The 21838-nt window shown below is 33.1% G+C and overlaps 2 protein-coding genes across 2 annotated transcripts in view; one reads left to right on the forward strand and one right to left on the reverse strand.

Annotated features, from left to right (window-relative positions):
- The window catches only part of LOC148606609 (N-acetylglucosaminyl-phosphatidylinositol de-N-acetylase-like), a 16361-nt gene extending 6959 nt beyond the window's left edge, over positions 1–9402 (forward strand). Inside the window, exons 5-7 of the mRNA XM_088547163.1 lie at positions 285–316; positions 3390–3520; positions 4258–9402. Of these exons, the coding sequence (XP_088403289.1) occupies positions 285–316; positions 3390–3520; positions 4258–4374 (280 nt within the window). The 3' untranslated portion in view covers positions 4375–9402. The remainder of the gene's footprint in view (positions 1–284; positions 317–3389; positions 3521–4257) is intronic.
- Positions 9403–15199: 5797 nt separating this feature from the next.
- LOC148606610 (IQ motif and ankyrin repeat domain-containing protein 1-like) lies at positions 15200–19915 on the reverse strand. Its single transcript, XM_088547175.1, has 6 exons — positions 19742–19915; positions 18523–18658; positions 18105–18192; positions 17096–17230; positions 16296–16424; positions 15200–15765 (listed from the first exon to the last, which is right to left on the reverse strand). Exons 2-6 carry the CDS (start codon positions 18647–18649, stop codon positions 15609–15611), a joined length of 636 nt encoding a protein of 211 aa, XP_088403301.1. The 5' UTR covers positions 18650–18658; positions 19742–19915; the 3' UTR covers positions 15200–15608.
- Between the last annotated feature and the right edge of the window lie 1923 nt (positions 19916–21838).

Raw genomic sequence — 21838 nt, forward strand, 5'->3', positions numbered from 1 at the left:
AAGCTTTTTGAAAAATATCCAATACTCTTTTTTAACATGTTTAAATAAGAAAATGTCTGTCAAATTTTTTATTTATTTGGGAAATTTGGAATAATAAAGAATATAAACAGATCCTTGTATTCGTAATTAGAATTTTTGCTGTAAAACTGGTCTTAACAGAACCCCTTTTGGAGCTAAATATTTTATTCCGACAGTTTAAAGTAAGGTTTATGTAGGTCCATAATACACTATTGCTGATTAAATAAATGAAATGGAGTTATAGGTTTTCTTTTTTGTTGTTTTAGAGATGTGTGTCTAAAGAATAAAATGCCTAAAAGTAAGTTCATGTATGGTTAAGACTAACTGTAATAAACAACTCGGTGGTCATGGGGTAGCATGCTGGACTACATTGTACCTGCGGGCTGTTGCTTCTGTGAGCTAGCTCAGTAAAGATCCAGCTGATCTTGCTTGACCTGTACAAATCAGGTTCTGTTCCATTGGTCAAATGTTCTCATCCTGAAATGTACATGGAATATTTGCCATAGGATGTTAAAACCTTTATCAATAAATATGATGATTTTCAAATCCTTAGGAAGATTTACTGCATTGTGAATCATTTTGGGTTTTTTAGTGCAAATACATAATATAAACCCTCTCCATCCACAAGTCACACAATAACTTACAGCACTGGAGGATTATACCAGGGTTTTTTATTCATTGAAGAAATTCAATGCTTTCTGCTTTTTAGTTTCACAATTGTCTGGAGTCAATTATTGAAAAGAAGGGGATGGGCGCAAATTATGCTCTAGGTCAGCTGTATGTTGCTCAATACAGCTTATAATCATGCTGATGATTAATAATCTTTCCTTGTGTATAACCCCATCTCAATGAATTGGTGGTATATTGGAATCACCTTGCTCTTCTGTCTATCCATCAACATCTATCTGTCTGTCCTTCATTCCCTCTGTCAAAAATGTTCATCACAAAAATCTTGGTTCTCAATGGACAGATTGATTTCGGGGCATTAAGCTATGGATATTGCCTAAAAATATCAACTTTGTTGTAAAAGCATAAAAGTTGTACATAACAACGAGAAAGATATAAAAATGAAGAAAAATAATACATGTGGCAGTATTTCATTACAATGACATCAGAATGGTGCAAAATTTTACATCATTTAGGCTAGAAACCACTAATTCCACTTCCCATAGGCTTCTATGCTAATTTCACAATATTCAATGGCTTCTCTGGACTTTACCTTAACTTTAACCTGCAGAGGACTATATATCAGCATGATTCTACATATGTCAGCTCACAATCCTCAGAGTGGCATGTGGGGTTAGCAGACTTGCAGTGCAGTACTGGTCACCGGAAGTGAAGGGTCTATAAATAGCATGGGAAATCCCAGTGTTTTCACAAGATAGGGGTATATTTAGAAATCATTATGGAGATTAGGCTTCACATCACAAGAAGCAAAATGCACCTATAAAATGTACAGAAATGTTTTTCCTTTCAGAAACTGTTTAAATTTTTTAAATAAGATGAGAACTTTTTTTCACAGCACTATAAGGAACAGAGGTAATTTCTGTGTAGGACTATTTTTGCGTACGTTCCAAATGCTCATCGGTTGAATTGGTGGTCTGTAACCTAAAGAGTCACTTTTTGTCTTAGAAAAAATAAATAACTATACAGGTATCTTCCTGCACACATACTGAATGCATTTGCAAAGATTCAGTGAAATGTGACAAGCACTTTTTTAAATATTTGATTTTTAAATATAGGGTAACCAAGTTGCGCGAGCAAAAAAGTGACAATATTCTACCATACTTAAATGCATTAAATATTTGCAAAGAACTTTTTCTGACTTTTCAAATAAAAAAAATCAATCACAACTTGTTTTTTTAACAATATTAATAAAGAGATAGTTTTAAAAGTAATCATTTTCTGAAAAATTGGTCTATTTTTAAAAAATTATTTCTGACATGCCTCCCCCTTTTTCTTGATCACATGTCAAAAATCCTAAATCTTTAAATTTTCACAAAAGGTGATATCTTTGGCTTTAAATTTGTAAATACAGTGTTTTCACATTAAAACATGACCAGTAAAGGGCACCTAAAGCAAAAAAAGTACTCGATAATGGATTTTCCATGTTGCCATAGGGGAATGCTTATATGGCCTTAACCACAGTAATGAAAGTGAGTTTTTCCTCATTTCTAACCTAATTTTTGCTCAAATCTACACAAAACTTGATTTCAAGTGCTGATTACCACCATATTTAGGTAAATATAGCCCTCAAAGTTTAATATTTGATATTTTTAATAAATTTTCTACACTTTTTACAAGATAAGACATAAAAATCAGCCAAAAAGACCAATTTTCCATAATTTGGACCTAAAACTTAAAAAAATGCATACTTTGAAGGATTTTTGAAGTGTATTCCTCTCATGGCAAAGTTTGCAAGATCTTCAAGTAGTTTAAAGCTATTCCAAGAAACTTTTCATTTTGCCATGGCTTCAGCTTAAGGCTAGAAACCACTAATTCTACTTCCCATAGGCTTCTATGCTAATTTCACAATATTCAATAGCTTCTCTGGACTTTACCTTAACTTTAACCTGCATAGGACTATATATCAGCATGATTCTACATACGTCAGCTCACAATCCTCAGAGTGGCATGTGGGGTTAGCAGACTTGCAGTGCAGTACTGGTCACCGGAAGTAAAGGGTCTATAAATAGCATGGGAAATCCCAGTGTTTTCACAAGATAGGGGTATATTTAGAAATCATTATGGAGATTAGGCTTCACATCGCAAGAAGCAAAATGCACCTATAAAATGTACAGAAATGTTTTTCCTTTCAGAAACTGTTTAAATTTTTTAAATAAGATGAGAACTTTTTCACAGCACTATGAGGAACAGAGGTAATTTCTGTGTAGGACTATATTTGCGTACGTTCCAAATGCTCATTGGTTGAATTGGTGGTCTGTAACCTTTAACAAAAACTGCTGAACATTTTAAATTTTGTGGGTTTTTTTTTTTTTTTTGGACATATTTGCATCCAGAAAACTATGTCCACACCCAAGAAACAACTTTTTATTTTCATGTATGATAAACTATGTAATAAAGAAAGTATTTATTAAATATGAAGTTGTTTCTTGACTTTGTACACCATTTCCTTGCCAAAAGTGGGACAAAAAAGTACAAAATTTGACAGAAAATCTTTATATTGGTGAACTTGTTATTTAAGCCCATAAAACCCTTTATGGCTCCTTCTCCTATGATATATAGCTTTATAAAGATAACGGCATACATTGTAAGTGATTTTGGTTGCTGCCTGATATCAAGTATCTGCACGACAACCCGTGCAACTTTATGGTGTGTTTAGTTAACTTGTGCCTTGTGATTTTTTCTAGATACACTAGTGTATGTCCTGAGGAGTCATTCCATGTTGAGGAAGTATTTATCAGTCTTAGATCTACCAGTGACATGTCTGACCTCTAAAAAGATGTTTGTCTCATCACCTATGAGTGCACTCAAGGCTTGGGTAATATACTGTTAACAGAGTATTTTTTCCTAGTTGCTAATTATCAAAGATTTCGTCAATTGATCATATTTTTGGGTATAAATTCTTGCAGTATTCAAGAATGATACATGTGGTAAGTGTTTCAAAGTGTTGAAAATAATTTTTTGCAGGTACTTTCTTTCTTTTATGTCAACCATAAAAAATCATTAAAATTAGCACATGTGCATGGAAAAATTAATATGTTAACAGTATACTTTACACTGAAATTGCACAGAAATAGGAATAAAAATATAATTGATGGTTAAAAGTATTAGATATTCATGTGTATGGGGAACATTTTCCAACCTTTTTATTAAAAACTTACACACCCATGTTGGTCACTTGCTGAAATTAGAGAAATAGATTCTCCTTCTGTAAATTGCTCTACTCAAGATGATAAAATTAAGATTTTTATTTCGAGATTCAAGCTTTAGGGAGCATGTTTAAATCTTAATTTTATCATAGAGAGTGGAGACATAGTTTATATCAAGAATAGGCTGAAGGGGAATGGTTTCTTCCATTTAATTTAGTAGAAAAATTTATTTAATTTTAAATGGCAGGAAATCTCTTACAGAAATTACATTACTGCCTAATGGTAAAAAAGTCACCTCCACATTGGATGACAATGGGAGAAAAAGGATTTTAATGTACATAAGTGCTAGTGGCTTGTGGTTGTCTATTTAAGTTCTGTTTTATATTATTAAATTATCTATTTTCAGAAAGCTATGTTTGCACACAGAAGTCAGCTGATGTGGTTCAGATTTCTCTACATTTTCTTCAGCAACTACATGTTTGTCAACGATTTACAGCAAGTATGTCACCATGGTGACTGCTGACAGATGTTTTAGTGTTCATTTACAATCACCTATATACATTGCCATGACAACCAGTAAAAAACGACCTAAAATTTAAAAATGTAGAATTGTTTATTTTTGTTTCATTGTTAAGATTTTTACATTATATTTTTCAGGAAGAATAATGTTAGAGTATTTTTATAATTTTATCAGGTTTCAAGGTTGTAAATTTGTTGTGTTGTTGTAATGGTTAGATTTTATAAAGACAAAGTTAAGTTCTTGGTTTATGAAAACCAATTAGGAATATTTAATATATTTTTCTCAAATTTTTAATCAATTTCCGCACCACCTGACCAGTGTGAGAAAAATAGTTGTTGTCTGTAGAGAGATTTAAGTTCTCAGGTGCTGATTGGCAGAAATAGAAAAGGTATATTGGTTGTGTGGCATTGTCTATAAAATCTCATTGGTCGTAAGCAATATTGTGACATTTCTAACATTGTTCTCTCATAACAACTGGTGACATAGACAGACAATAACTAGAATTTTCACCATGACACAGATGCCAAATGATGCCTAAATTTTGGTTTTCAATAATTGAAAGAAACAGAATCTACAACATGTGTTTGTTGATTATGAAACTTCTCTTATCTCACTATCATTGTAGATTCTATATTTACTTTTTTATTGTCCCCAAGTAAGTGAAAAAGGTGCTTTTTACATTGTTTATAGGTTACAGACCACCAATTCAACCAATGAGCATTTGGAACGTACGCAAAAATAGTCCTACGCAGAAATTACCCCTGTTCCTCATAGTGCTGTGAAAAAAGTTCTCATCTTATTTTAAAAATTTAAACAGTTTCTGAAAGGAAAAACATTTCTGTACATTTTATAGGTGCATTTTGCTTCTTGTGATGTGAAGCCTAATCTCCATAATGATTTTTAAATATACCCCTATCTTGTGAAAACACTGGGATTTCCCATGCTATTTATAGACCCTTCACTTCCGGTGACCAGTACTGCACTGCAAGTCTGCTAACCCCACATGCCATTCTGAGGATTGTGAGCTGACATATGTAGAATCATGCTGATATATAGTCATCTGCAGGTTAAAGTTAAGGTAAAGTCCAGAGAAGCCATTGAATATTGTGAAATTAGCATAGAAGCCTATGGGAAGTGGAATTAGTGGTTTTTAGCCTTAAGCTGAAGCCATGGCAAAATGAAAAGTTTCTTGAAATAGCTTTAAACTACTTGAAGATCTTGTTAACTTTGCCATGAGAGGAATACACTACAAAAATTCTTCAAAATATGCATTTTTTTAAGTTATAGGTCCAAATTATGGAAAATTGGTCTTTTTGGCTGATTTTTATGTCCTATCTTGTAAAAAGTGTAGAAAATTTAGTAAAAATATCAAATATTAAACTTTGAGGGCTATATTTACCTAAATATGGTAGTAATAAGCACTTGAAATCAAGTTTTGTGTAGATTTGAGCAAAAATTAGGTTAGAAATGAGGAAAAACTCACTTTCATTACTGCGGTTAAGGCCATATAAGCATTCCCCTATGGCAACATGGAAAATCCATTATTGAGCACTTTTTTTGCTTTAGGTGCCCTTTACTGGTCATGTTTTAATGTGAAAACACTGTATTTACAAATATAAAGCCAAATATATCACCTTTTGTGAAAATTTAAAGATTTAGGATTTTTGACATGTGATCAAGAAAAAGGGGGAGGCATGTCAGAAATAAATTTTTAAAAATAGACCAATTTCTCAGAAAATGATTACTTTTAAAACTATTTCTTCATTAATATTGTTAAAAAACAAGTTGTGATTGATATTTTTTATTTGAAAAGTCAGAAAAAGTTCTTTGCAAATATTTAATGCATTTCAGTATGGTAGAATATTTTCACTTTTTTGCTCGCACAACTTGGTTACCCTATATTTAAAAATCAAATATTTAAAAAAGTGCTTGTCACATTTCACTGAAACTTTGCAAATGCATTCAGTATGTTTGTAGGAAGATACCTGTATAGTTATTTATTTTTTCTAAGACAAAAAGTGACTCTTTAGGTTACAGACCACCAATTCAACCAATGAGCATTTGGAACGTACGCAAAAATAGTCCTACGCAGAAATTACCCCTGTTCCTCATAGTGCTGTGAAAAAAGTTGTCATCTTATTTTAAAAATTTAAACAGTTTCTGAAAGGAAAAACATTTCTGTACATTTTATAGGTGCATTTTGCTTCTTGTGATGTGAAGCCTAATCTCCATAATGATTTCTAAATATACCCCTATCTTGTGAAAACACTGGGATTTCCCATGCTATTTATAGACCCTTCACTTCCGGTGACCAGTACTGCACTGCAAGTCTGCTAACCCCACATGCCATTCTGAGGATTGTGAGCTGACATATGTAGAATCATGCTGATATATAGTCATCTGCAGGTTAAAGTTAAGGTAAAGTCCAGAGAAGCCATTGAATATTGTGAAATTAGCATAGAAGCCTATGGGAAGTGGAATTAGTGGTTTTTAGCCTTATAAGCAAAAATAGGAAGAGTGGGGGTCTTCCAGTTTTTTTGGGTTTTTTTGGCTTTTTTTATTATTATTTTGTTGATATGGCAATAAAAATTTATAATGAGGCACCAAGAGTAGAGATGAGGGAGGATCTAAGAACCCAATACAGTGAGTCCTCTCTAACTGAACCCCTTTTTGACTTTGAAATTGGTTCAGTTAATACTGGTGATTGATTAATTAAGTTTCAAAATGGTTTTTAATTGATATAGAGGTATATGGTTTTGACAAGTTTTGGTTAATTCAGGATTTGGTTTGGACAGATATCACTGTATTTAATTAGCACTCCACATCATGCAAAATGTGATTCATGGTTGGAAAGCCTACATATTTTTATTTTTGATGTTTTGTTGTATAGTAAACAGAAAGTAACATGTGGCTTTTCATATAGCCCTTGTTCAAAGGAGATAAAAATTATATAGAATGTACTGTAAATTTCAAAATTAAGGAAGATAACTCTGTAAATTACACTAAAATACAATAGAAACTATTACATTTTCCATTTGGATTATCTCCTAAGAGCAGACAGATTGGAATGAATATTTATACATTTTATCATATAGACCTATAAAGCAACTTAATAACAAAAATAAAAATGTGTTGCCTTTTTTGCTTTTTTGGGGTGTTTCACATTTTACAGAATTTGCATGTTTCTTTTGATTACTGCTGTAACCTTGGTTCCCTTGAAGGCTACTACTTAACTCTGAGAAGCCTAAGAATAAGATTTTGATCTGTTGATCCATTTATACATAAAAAATTATTTTTTTCAGTGTTCATTCCAAGCCGTACTACCTGTACCATATGCCCCAAGTGGTGCGTCAAAAGTTTTATTTGAATATATGCAATAAAGCTAAAAAGCGAAACTTCCTTACTGAATGAACAAATAACTAAAGAACAAGTTGTTGTTTTCTTATAAAAAGAACAACAATAATTAAAACACATATAGTAGTTCAAGACAAGATGTTATCTTCTCATTCATATTTTTATGACCCCCTGTTTTTTTCGATAATGACCCCTAAATTTGCTACCAAGGGGACCCTTGACTCCCACGCTGTTATATTCTGGTCTGATTAGCTAACTCACATTTTCCTTCAGTTCATAGTACTATTGAGATTGATATTTGTTTAAATTTTAATTGATAATTTGTAGCAATTAGAAAAAAAAAAGATTTTCTGAAAGGTGCAATATATTTATTTTTTTTTTCAAGAATCATGTTTTTTTCTTAAATGCTGTAACATTTGTTTGTGACTGTTACATTTACTTAATGAATGTTTTTTATTTGTTTTGAAATCTGAATTGAATAATTGGATTGTTGAGGATGATACCTAATAGAACCCTGCCATTGAAGCTCCATTCCATCCATCTGTCTGTGTGTGTGTTATACACATTTATTTTAAACAATTTGCTGTCGCATATCAATTTTTATTATAATTTGGGGTCTACACTTTTTTACTAGTAGCCAACAATCTAAAAATGGGGGGGGAAATGTTTATTGTAGTTATTTTTTACACAAAATAAATTATATTTTTAGCTCATCTGGCCAAAGGACATGTGAGCTATAGCCATCACTTGGTGTCCGTCGTCATTAACATTTTTCAAAACTCCTCTTCTCTGTATCTACTTGACCAATTGGAACCAAAGTTGGTATGAATGTTCCTTGGGGTATCCTGCAGAGAACTACTGTGGGGATTTTTGATCCATCGAAAAACATGGCCGCTGTTACTAAAAATTGAACATAGGGGTCAAACAGTAGTTTTTCACATATTTCTCCAAAACCAGTAGGTTTAGCTAAATTCTGACGGGGTAAAATGTTCAGCATGATGAGATCTATCAGTGGTCAAATTTTTATTTTAATCCATTAAGCCATGTTGGAGTTATTGCCCTTTTTCATCATTTTTTGCTATTTTTAATGTTATTTCTTTCAAAAATCTTCTCCTTTGACACTACTGTACCAATTGAAACCAAACTTTGTACGAATGTCCCTTGGGGTATCCTGCATAGAACTGATGTGGAGATTTTTGATCCGTTGAAAATGAAATTATCCTTATTTTTACAAAAGTCTTCAGGGATAAAAGTTATCAGATGACTCCTTATAAGAGTTATTGCCCTTGAAAGGGTAAAAATGAAGGTTGTTTTTTTTTTTTTTAATTTTCAGCCCATATCTTGAAAACTATGATAGAAAGAAACTTTCAGTTGCTGAAATGATCCTTATGATAAGTCCTACCAAAGTCTTCTTGAGTCAAAATAGTTGGACAACTCTTGTTAAATTTATTGCCCTTGAAAGACTGAACCCAACTAGGTGAGCAATTCAGGCTCCTGGGGACCTCTTGTTATCATGTTAGATAAGTTATTTGTTGTTGAAACCAAGACAGAGTAAATCAATCAAAAGTTAAAATGGTATATTCTGTATAAAATATTTAATGCATTGCTTAATTCTCATGGCTATTTATTAGATATTTATAGTGAGGCCAATTGAAGTAAATTTTTAGATTGTTACAATGATTTATTCCTTTCACCATTGCCCATATACTTTTGAGTATTGAACTTTCAAAAAAACAAATCTTGGTATTTTTTATCTAAAATAAATAGACTGTTTTTAGGCCTAAAATAGTATATATGGTGTATTGTCAAAGAGACCACACCACCACCAGGATGAAAATGTTAGCTCAAGGCCACCCATTGGTCTTTAATGAATGACCAGGAAATCCTCATACCACAGGGCAGGCTGCAGCTGTCCCCAAAACATTGTTATACACAGGCACAGTGAAAGAGTTGCCCCTATATATTCAAGTAACATAAAAAAATTAAGATGAAAATGAAAACGAGACAAACAGAGGCAGGTAAATTTCTGACATGGGACCAGCACAAAAAGATGTGGAGGGATTGAAGTACTTTAGTGTGATCACAACCCTCTGCCTTAAAATCTGGCCACCGTGGAAAAAATATTACACATTTAAACACACAAAAAGATCAGTTTAAAAAGGTTTGTCAGAGCCCCTTGTTACAATGAAAATAAAGAAACTGATACTTGAGAAAATTCACCACCAAAACTTGTTGACCATTTTACACTAAATGCAAGATTTATAGGGAAACAAACTTGTAAGTACATCAAAAATATTCTAAGAAAAAAAACTGCTGACATTTCCCTGCAGTAGATTAAAAACAAAGAAATATAAGCATGATGAAATGGAATCCTCACGACAATCTCAAAAGTGTTAGGGAAATGCAGTGGAGGATCTAGAGTTTTTAAAGAGGGGAATTCCAGGCTATTATTTGCTCTTTTTTGACAAAAAAGGAGGGACAGTTCCACCCCTTGAACCCTCCCACTGGAAATGAGAATGAGAATATATAGATGTACTTGATTTGGCCTATTTTAATGAAGTTTTATTATATGTTTCAAAGTATTTCACATGCCAAAAGGTATTATTACAAGAAATATCAGCATTATTAATTTTTTTAATCATTAGATACTGACTATTTTACCTGGTATTGGTGCTAGTATCTTAGAAAAATGTTATGTAATGTAATGTAATGTTATATAAGGTTGGATCCAGAAATTTTGAAAATGGGGGATTCCAGGGCATCATTGCTTATTTTTTGTCCAATATTTGCAGGAAATTACCCGAATTTCCAACAGGGGAAGGGGTTTAATTCCTGGATCGACCAATGTAATAAGTTGTACATGTATTATAAAGATAGAGATAGATTTTCCAGTATAATAAATTTCTTCAAATACCTATTTATATATACATATGTATTGTATTATCTTGTGTAATGAATTGTGATACTACCTTTTTCTTTTCACTCCCTGAACTTTCCTTTCCTTTACATCTCAATGCTTTCCTTTTGTCACATATATGATGTTATGTATTATTACTATGAGTATGAAGTATCAAACTTGTTTTTATTTTTAATTAGGTTATCTTTGAAAATAATTTTGTTATACATCTGCTTTGCAGGAGGTATTTAGTTATTATGGTGTCTGTCGGTCTGTCTGTTTGTCCACAACTTTTTCATTAGTTATCACAACCTCTTGATATTTTGATAGAACGCTTTTATCACTATGCCATACTGTGAGATTTGATGGCAACTTCCTGTTTGACGACTGTTTTTATTTTGATAGAAAGTTTTTGTCAATATGCCATACTGTGGGATTTAATGGCAACTTCCTGTTTGATGACTGTTCATATTTTGATAGAAAGTTTTTATCAATATGCCATACTGTGGGATTTGATGGCAACTTTCTGTTTGACGACTGTTTATATTTTGATAGAAAGTTTTTATCAGTATGCCGTACTGTGGGATTTGATGCCAACTTTCTGTTTGACGACTGTTTATATTTTGATAGAAAGTTTTTATCAATATGCCATACTGTGGGATTTGATGCCAACTTCCTGTTTGACAACTTTATATTTTGACCAAATGGTTAAAGATGTGGGGAGTGGAGTATCCATAAGTGAGTTTTGCTCTCAGTTTTTCTGGTTAACACAGAAAAACTATTTGATAAAATACTGTAAACACACTAATTTTCACTATTTTCATGATGGACAGAAAACCTTGAAAAGTAATAATAAGATCATTGATTGGAAAGAGTGAATAAATAAAATATTATCTCGAGTGACGAAGAACGCCTAGATTAATGAGTGTGTGGAACTTTTAAATCCTCAAGCGTTCTTGGTATGAGTGATTTTGGTTATTAATGTTTACCACTTGATGATATAAATTTTCTTCATAATTTGTCGATATTTTCATCATGAATTTTAAATTCTGTGATTGGTGGATTGATATCAAAATTGTGATGTTTTGGAGGGAGAAAGTATGAGAGTGAAATTTCAAATTTATTTCAGTGTGAATTATCGAAATTTATTAATCTAGGAACATTCGATGAAACTGGTATCTATATGATAATACCTGCTCAGTTAAATTTAGCGCTAAACATTTTTTATTTGAAACTGTGAAAATTTATTCCTGCTAATATGTTCACTTGATAGAATCCGCACAAAAATTAGCAACAACGAAAAATTAGTATGTTTACAGTAGTGTAGTGAAACCAATAATCACAACTGAATCCTAAATTATGCCAAAACATGTCTAAAGCAAACAAAACTTGTCTGAAACAAACACTTTTTGAATTCCCTCTACATCAATTTAAACATATTTTGCACCTTGTTAAACTAAACACTCGACTGAACTGAATCAGTTCTAAAGGGGAGTCAGTTCAGACAGATTTCACTATTCAGTTGGTAGTTGTGATTAACCAAATTGTTATAGGGTATGTAAGTCTTGTTCTAGTTTCATTTTCTTTGCCGGAATTTCTAACATAGAACGTATTGAAAACCTAAGACCGGTCTGCATTTTATTGTTTACTTCTGGGTACCGGGGTACTCGAAATGCTGTATAAAAATGCAAAATCTTCTATTTTATGTTTTATCTTAATACCTTTATCATGTTGAAATAGATATATTTCTTTTTTTATCAATATTTTTTACACAAGAAGATGTTTTGCCCTGAATACTGAACTCAACGCTCTCTTAATTTTTTTATCTCCATGCTTTTGAATGGTAGACTAGGACCCATTCTCATGAAATCACGGGGTCACATGTCGAGACTTACATACCCTATTTTTAGTGCCAAGAATTATTAACTCATTCATGAAATGTTTTCCTTGCACTTTTACTGAACTTGCTATTGCATTTTGTATTTCAAATATTCATACCCGCCAATTATATTTTCTATAGTAAAGACGCTTATCTAAAACTTTTAAGTATTTATTTAATCAAAAATGATATATATTTTTAGCACAATGAATGGGATTTACTTCTCATTTTTTTTTTTTTTTTTTTTTTTTTTTTGAGACTTACACAGCCAAATGTGCCACATATGATTATCATATGGTACTTGATTCATATGAAAATCATTTGGTAATCATCTGTTAACTTTTGCTTTGAAACATCTGATAATCATTTGGAAATCATATGTCAACTGAAACCATGATTCACGTGTGACACTTTTTGCTGTGTATTATGAAACATTTTTGTATTTATTTAATAGTTAAGATAATAATGTTACTTTAAAAGATTGATTTTTTGGGGAAGTGGGATATTTATTGTGTATTTATTTAACATCTATTTATATCACATATTTCATTAACATTTTATGTGAAAGGTTTTCCCAGGTTATTTTGAAGTTGAATGCTTTACATACATATATACACTCAGGGATTATTATTTAAATAAAAAATATTTATTTGACGAGAATTCAGGTATATAACAGTTTTCTACATTTTCAAGGGTAAAACTAGACTTTTTGTCACAGGGGTAGAAATAACAAATTTTATCCAACTGATCGAGTGGACATGTTTTGTCAAATCTGAACTTGCCCAGAGTGATATTTACTAACCCTTATGATATGTTGAACAGAAAAAGACATCCAGAATTAAGTTGCCTAGTTGGCAAGTTTTGTTTGGCTTTGACTTGCCCATTATGAAATTTCCTTGCTGTGGGCTAACAGGAAAATGCTTATTTTAACCTCTAAGTAGACATTATGATGTTGTTGGCCCATTATTGATGCTGTGTATAATGATTTTATTAGTGATTTTGATTTTTAGAAGCTTTTTGATTATTTTATGTTTACAATTATTTTTATTTGCTGTATTTATAATAAAAAATTGATGTTTTTATACATTTTATATCCTCATCTTTTTAGTAATAGACCACAGCCTGTCTGTTCGTTGCCAAGAGATAATGATATTTGGTACAAAAATGTCATCTATGTTGCCAACAGGTAATGATATTTGGTACAATGTTTGTCATCTATGTTGCCAACAGATAATGATATTTGGTTCAATGTTTGTCATCTATGTTGCCATGAGATAATTATATTTGGTAATGTATTGGTATATTGTCATATGTTTTCAATGTTCTGCTCCTATTCATTTTTTTTAGCTCACCTGGCCAAAGGCCATGTGAGCTATTGCCATCACTTGGCGTCCGTCGTCATCATCGTTAACATTTGTACAATACTCTTCTCCTCTGAAACTACATGACTGATTAGAACCAAACTTGGTATAAATGTTCCTTGGGGTATCCTGCATAGAACTGATGTGGGATTTTTGATTCTTCGAAAAACATGGCTGCTGTTACTAAAAATAGATCATAGGGGTCCAATAGTAGTTTTTCACATATATCTCCAAAATCGTTAGATTTAGCTAAATTCTGGCATAGGTAAAGTGTTCAGCATGAAAAGATCTATCCCTGGTCAAATTTTGGTTTTAATCCGTTAAGCCATGTTGGAGTTATTGCCCTTTTTCAACGATTTTTGGTACTTTTAACGTTATTTCTTTCAAAAATCTTTTTCTCTGACACTACTTGACCAATTCAAACCAAACTTGGTTTGAATGTTCCTTGTGATATCCTGCATAGAACAGATGTGGGGATTTTTTATCCATCAAAAAACATGGCCCCCATTATTAAAAATAGAACATAGGGGTCAGACAGTAGTTTTTCACTTATTTCTCAAAATCATTAGTTGTAGCCAAACTCTTTCAATTGCTGAAATGATCCTTATTATAAGGCCTTCAAAGGTCTTCAGGGATCAAAGTTGTCAGGCAACTCCTTGTATGTGTTATTGTCCTTAAAAGACGAATTTTTTTTTTTTACAATTTTCAGCCAATATCTTGAAACCTATAATAGATAGAAAGAAACTTCCAATTGCTGAAATGATCCTTATGATAAGGCCTACAAAAGTGTGTGGAGATCAAAGTTGTCAGATCACTCCTACCAAAGGCTTCTTGAGTCAAAATTGTTGGACACCTCCTTGGTAAATTTATTACCCTTGAAAGACAAACTTTAACGAGGTGAGCAATTCAGGCTCCTGGGAGCTTTTTGTTTAAATTATCAGACAGTTTAAAATACAGCAAAATGATGGGGTGGGTGGTAGTAGACATTTCATGTGTAAGCTGGTTTTCCATTCAAGTTCTATTTCTCACAAGAATCTGGCAAAATTGTCAAGTTTGAAACATTCATGTCACCGATTGAACAATTTTAGTAGTTCTCTGTGTGAAATGATTGTCATGATGATCGTCAATTTGCAGATATTAATTTTTTTGATGGATGGTTTGAAAACTTATCTTTTAAATTTTGTGCTCTACATCTGAACTCTTCATCTGTAATGGATTTCATACATGAAAAATTATTACCAATTGTCCACTTTTTGCTTTTCAGCTTGTGAAACATTGACAGCTCATTAGTTACATTAATAATTTATGAAAAAAAAAAATTATTTATTACAACAAACAGAATATTAGCAGCAGTTTACTTTTCACCGACACTTTACTAATTACGATTGTTATTATAAACTAATATAACTTGGCCATTAGTTGGAGGTTCCTGTCATTAATGTCAGATTATTCCAGTAAAAAATACATGTACATGTATTATGTTTTGTATGAGGGATTAGTTTAAGGTTCATAGTTCTTGACAATTATTTGAGATCATTCCAGTACATCATTGTACATTTTGTCTGTTCCATTAGATGGAGTTTCATTGATATGAGATTATTGCAATAGAATATATTGTATTTTGTCAGAGGCGTAAGGCTCAGGTTCATAGTTCTTGTAATTGAAGTTCATCCATTAAAAAATAGTATATTACAGGTATGTCAGAGGCATTAGCTGAAGGTTCACAGTTCTTGACATTGATCTGATATCATTCCAGAAGAATATAGTACATTTTGTCTGAGGCATTAGGTGGAGGTACATTGCCTGTCATGAGTACAATAAATACAAACTGGTCAGACATTCCTCCTGTAAACTTGTCTGGTCTGTACTCATCTGAGTCTGTCGTCTTTACTAAAGTTTTGAAGCTGAAAAGAGATTGTTATAAGATAATGATTTGGGATTACATTAGGTTAATCATTGAGCTCTTTGAATTTAGGCTACCAAACATCATAGTTTGTGATTTGAATTTAAAACTGACTTATTCTTCTAAATCCTGGTTTGGGATTTCAGGGGTTGACATTCTGTTTCAACATTGATATTGTCTATTTTGAATGATTTTATTTTGCTGTTCTGAAAAGTACAGGTTCAACTATTATCCATCAGTTCTGTATATTGTCAAATTTCAACTTTTGCTAGTTTGATTTGCATGAAAATCAGAAAATGTCTGTACTAACTTTTAAATTTGTATCCAAGGTAGTCACGGGAATCAATCAAAACAACTGGTTTTTTTTTATTTTGAGGAGGATTTTTTTTATCCCTCCCCCCCCCCCCCCGCTTTCAAATTGTCTTAACTGCCTCTGGGTTTCCTTTAGTATGATAATTTCTCTTTGCTCAGCGTGTTGTTTAACAAACTTGCATGCAGCTGGAGATTACCATTATTAAAACTTGTACTTACTGAGGCTCTTGTAGAATTTCTTTATTCAGTATTTTGTCCATCAATCCTTCCTGTAGATTATTAGCTTCTGAAGTTATCACATTAAACATATCAGCATCACCCATGTCTATAACAAATGGTTTGCCAAATCTGAAATATTGTTAACTTTAATTAGTCCACATTAAGCTTCGGCCTTCGATGCAAGTAAGGCACCGACTATTTTATTAGCGAGGGGGAGGTGGGGCAGGGACCATTTGCAGAAAAAAAATACATGCACTAAATTGTTTTATTCATTCATTGTAAAAAATTAAAATAATGATTTAATGATTGTGTATTTACCCTATGATTTCAAATAAAAATATTAATTTTGGTTGCTGCTGAAATTTGAATAAACATGTAGTGCTTGCGCGAAAACAAAATTATATCTGAAACATATCCCAGCTCCCCCTCCCCCAATCGGAACTCCTCAGACTTTCTCAATACACAAAAGAAAAAATGTTTTAGTGTAGCGGAAATGGTCGAGTAGTTCCGATTAAAAAAACGCACGTACCACTGTGCACCACGCTCAACCTAGCTATACATTAATGATCAATGTTAGAATATGGCAGTAGGTGGCAAGCATGAAAAAGATGCAGACATTTTTTATTGTTCACTCAGAAAACACTCTTAACTAACAAAGAGTTGTGAACAGTTGAGATTTTTTATTGGCTATGTATGAAATGAAAATGTCGGGATTTTTTTTTTGCGGTACATCATTTTCATTTCCGAGATTTTCATTAGCTTTTATCACTTCTTTTGGTTTTCTTTGTCTTTTTTTTTACCTTAAAGCACCAAGCAGAGCAAGTCTGATCTTTTCTCCGTCCATATCCGATTTGTTCATGGCTTCCAGCATATTAACATTCCGGTACCGCAAGAAAGTGGCCGCTGTACCATTGGGGTCAAGAACACATGGCCATCTGAATAAGAGTAACAACAAAATTACGGAACACATCTGATCCATAATCAAGTCAAGTCCAAAATATATAGATATTAAACCATCGGAGTAGCTAGTACCGCAAAGGTCCAGCCTTTGATTTTATAAGAAACTGAGTATTTTTCAACCAAGTACTGCTATCTGAAATTATATTTGAGAATGAATTTGAAAGAATTTGGTAAGAGACCAATTCATTTCCTCATACCTTTGATTAAAAAGTCTGTTACGCAAAAATTTCTGGCGTTCAAGGAAATATGAGTAGTTAAAAATATATCACTTAAAATGTACTGTAACATTATGTACGCCCACCCCACAGGCGGGTCCAGAGATTTAGGAAAGGGGAATTCCAGGCTGTTGCTTACTCATTCTCGACGAAATTTTGCACATGTACGAAGTTGTAACAATTATCAAACAAGTACTAAGAAAGCCGACGCAGTAAAATTTGTTATATTTTTATTTACAATTTTCTACATTTCATTCAGGAAACAATATATGGCACGCAATTCCTGTTTTCGATACTGTTTTTTTTTTTTTTCAATCGCCACTAAGTTAGCAGTATGTGGCCAATCGGGAAACAGAATCGCGATCAGGTGCCTTGCGTTTCCATGGAAGAGCGTCTTTATGGCCAATGGGTAAAAAGCGAAACCGTATACCGACTGCGTCGGAAAAAGTGAGGGGCTCCAATCCCTCGGTCCACCATTATGCGGTGACCCACTTAAAGTTGTGCATTAAATTTAAAGTGTTTTGGAAGGAAATGATTCAATATTAACATCCCTTTGAAAAAAGGCATATGAAGAAATCTAAAATATGATTACATGAGACGAGCGGCGAATAAACACTGATCTGATCAAACTTACTTTCCAGATTTACACCAACCAAGTTCTGGATTTGGAGTCATTACCCCGGTTAACTGTTTCAGTGACATAGTCTCATTTGCTGTAGTAACTGAAAATACAAAAGAAACTGTCTTGTTAAGTGAGAACGTCTCTACCAACCGTCTTCGCTACCCCATGTCGTATTTTTACGGATGATCATTTACCGTAAAATTGCATTATCATATTGTGAATTATATTACACATATACGGAGTTATGCTGGTTTTTTTTAAATTAAGCACAAATAATCAATTAATTTGTAGGTGCCATGCAGGCCCTCTCTTTTAACGTGCACTGAAACGAAAGAGGACGCGAAAGCAAGTGCCCAGACAGGGAAACAGTACTTTCATGTTGCGTACATTAACTTTGATATGCATAAAGAATATTAAGCTAAAACCTTACCAACTACTGGTGCAGGAGCAGGTTTCTGTGTGGCCCCAGATTTGGAAGATGCCCCAGATTTAGTAGCATTTGTAGATTTGCCTCCTTTAGCTCCAACAGGCTTTGGTGCAGCTTTCTTTGGTGGCATTTGCACTGTCTAAGTATATCAAATGTGTATTGTTATTTACAGTTGATAGCATACTAATTTAGCGTAAGTGTTTTATAAGAATCAGGCAAATTGGGAAAAATCAGAAACATGCTTGTCAAAAACCCACCGATCTGACAATGTAATATCATTCAAGGATGCTTTCTCAATTTGAAAAAGACCATTACTTGATTTCTGCATCACTGGCTTGGCTCAGAATTGTTTTAATAGAATGTTAGAAAAATTATATTTTTGACAGTTATTTGCCCTTGAAATGTTCATTTCCTGTGCATTATAATGAAATATAACTTAATTTGCCAAAATGATATGGAAAATATTCTCTTTTTTCCTTGATTCTGATAGTGCAAATAGTTAAATTACTCTAACAAAATGATGGTGTTTTTTCATACCATGATTCACCACTGGCTGATTATTACAGAGACTGACAGTTAAGGTTTCTGTAAATGTTATTTGTGAACTACAAATGAACCTTTCTTAACCGAACCTCTTTTAGACATTTGTTCGGTTTTGACAAGTGTATGGAGACTTATTTACAAGTATTACAGTTTTCCGAATGACGCACCTAAAGGGTTGAAGCAAACAAAGACAAAAGCACAAATCAATACAAAAAGTACAAATGAACAGAAACGAATTCAAATCTTGCCTGACCTTGTTGATTTAAAGCCCTCAGTTCTAGAAAATGTTTGACTCCAACATGAAAAGGAAGTCATAGGACCGGACTACTCCACCATGGTTGTGGTTGGCTGGCTTGGTGACATCCTAACTTTGAGTTCGGAGGAACGGTGTTCTCACCGTTTATGTTGTAGGATTAGGTGAAACTATGGAACATGAAATGCAACAAATGCACAAACGTACAACCGTAATACAAAATAGTATAAATACTTTCATAGATCAACAAAGGACTTCAACAAGTATTGAAACACCCTGAAGTATCAAAGGATATACCAATAAGAAACGGAAGTAAAATTCGGAAATGGACTCGAAATTTTGTTGTCGAAACAAATTCTTCAAGAATGCTCAAATTGCCTCAACTATACTACGATTGATAATACATATGTATGGGGTTTTACTTACTTTATAAAATATCCAAAAACTAAATTGTGGGACTCCAGATCTTAATAGTCCTTTGGTACTCTGAAAAGTCGTGGTACTTATACATTCATTTTAAATTGTATTTAATCCTCGCAACAAAAGCACTTTTTACAGTTATATATATATGACGTTAACGTTTTGTTCTATATAATTTAAAACCACCTAAAGTTTTCTCAATCAAAGTATTGATCTTATTAGAACTTTAAATACAATGCAGATTTATGATTCAAGGTGAAGGTCAACAAATACGTCTACTCCTACAATGTAAGAGGCTCCGGCACCAAGTCAGGAAATAGTTTGCCGGACAACCTTTGTCATTGCTGGAATACAGCCACCTCTTACTTGCGGAATCTCAGTGTACGATGTTCAGACAATGTAATAGTTAGGGTTAGTGAGGCCTTTTTGTACGTCTCCAGGCGTTGGGTTGTCTCAAATATGATTAATATTTTATCCCACTCATTGCCGACACGGATTTATGGGGGGGGGGGCGGACCCCCTCCCCCCCCCAAAAAAAAAAAAAATCCTGCCTAGCTTAGCTCGGCATTTAATTCTTTTGACGCTCCTTAACCTGAAATCCTGGTTCCGCCCCATTGTGAAATTTCATGATGAAAAAGTTACCATTTCATCAGGAAATGAACCATTGAAAACGGAGGGGTATGTACGTCTGTACACTAGCTTATACACTATTTTACAGTGACGGTTCGGGGGGGGGGGGTTCCGAGGGTTCGAACCATCCTCCCTTTTGTTGGAAAGTTTATAAATTTTGTGCAAAATTTTGGCAAAAATCAGCAAATGATACCCTTGACCCCTTTTTAAATTTTTGAAGTTGAATCCACCAAACCTTTCTCTTTTGAAGTGAAAGAGGTTCCAAGTTATTCTTAATGCACTTATTACAAAAAAACCGTGATTATTCGAACTATTTCATCAAAACTACATACAGGCATGTCAAATATCAACAAAAACTCTATTTCCGAATCATCTTAAAAATCGGGTAAGATAAGATGCTTGTACTACTTTATAGTACTTCTTTCAATGGGTTCATCAAAATGAAAAGGTCATTCTCGTATCTTAGTCAGATGTATATTTCACAATGTTACTTCTTAAGGAAACGGAAAACTATAAAGTTTAAGCGGCACATATTAGAACAAATTATAAAACTCAATTCGGACCAATAACTAAGCCAATATGGAAAACCACTGACAGTGTATTATAGACTGATTGCAGAGACGTAACACCCAAATATCGATTGGTCAGGCGGGAGTTTCAAACAACGCATGTTTGAACTTCAACTTGTTATAATTTGAGTTACCGAGTGAATTTACCTTGATTTGTCTGTTTTTTACGAGAATTTTCGATATGGCAAGCCTTTATCAACAGATATTATTGGTACGGCGCCAGCCGTAACTGCCATACATGCCACTACGCCTCTGGCAATGCCAATTTTCCCGGAGTCACCATCCTCACCACCAGATAACGAAGGAATGATTAAGCGAATACACGCATAGGCTGTGCAGTTACAATAGTTTGATTCCATGGGCGGATGTAAAAAAATATAAAAGGGGAAAGGATCGATTTAATAATATAAAAAAGGGGATCTGCTAATTTTTTTTTTTTTGCAAAATTTTCGCAAAATGTAAAAATAAATTCCAACAAAAGGGGCCACTCCCATTGGACCCACCATTGATTTCAGTTATTTTAGTCCGAGTTTTGAACCAAATTTCGCTTTACTTAACAAATGAGCACTGAAAGTGTATTATATATCAACTTTAAAACTTTGACTTGCGTGAGTCTAGATTAGAAGGAAAGTTTATTTAGTCAATGTTCTGTTTGTATAAAAGTTATAATGTGGTTGCGTAACTTAATAAAGTACTGACCATTTATCAGTAATATATTTAAATGCCATCTTGTCCAAAACATTCCTTGGCATGAGTAGGCGCAAACTACAACAAAAAAATTTGAAGACGATTTAAGCCTTCTGGCTCGCATTCTTTGGCTGCTATATAATATCAACGTCTTTGTGCGTTTCCAAACAAAATTAATCTCACAATACTGTAGTTTACTTAGTTATCATATGAAGGA

The sequence above is a fragment of the Perna viridis genome, chromosome 9, assembly GCF_037379345.1.
Source record: "Perna viridis isolate PV_CMFRI_1.1 ecotype Kerala chromosome 9, ASM3737934v1, whole genome shotgun sequence".
Classification (NCBI taxonomy): domain Eukaryota; kingdom Metazoa; phylum Mollusca; class Bivalvia; order Mytilida; family Mytilidae; genus Perna; species Perna viridis.

Coding starts and splice junctions, on each gene's coding strand:
- LOC148606610 (XM_088547175.1), bottom strand. CDS start 18,649: ATGCCACCAAAGAAAGCTGCACCAAAGCCTGTTGGAGCTAAAGGAGGC. Junction 18,193..18,522: donor TGCTCCTGCACCAGTAGTTG/GTAAGGTTTTAG, acceptor TTGTATTTTCAG/TTACTACAGCAAATGAGACT. Junction 15,766..16,295: donor GAAATTCTACAAGAGCCTCA/GTAAGTACAAGT, acceptor ATCTCTTTTCAG/CTTCAAAACTTTAGTAAAGA.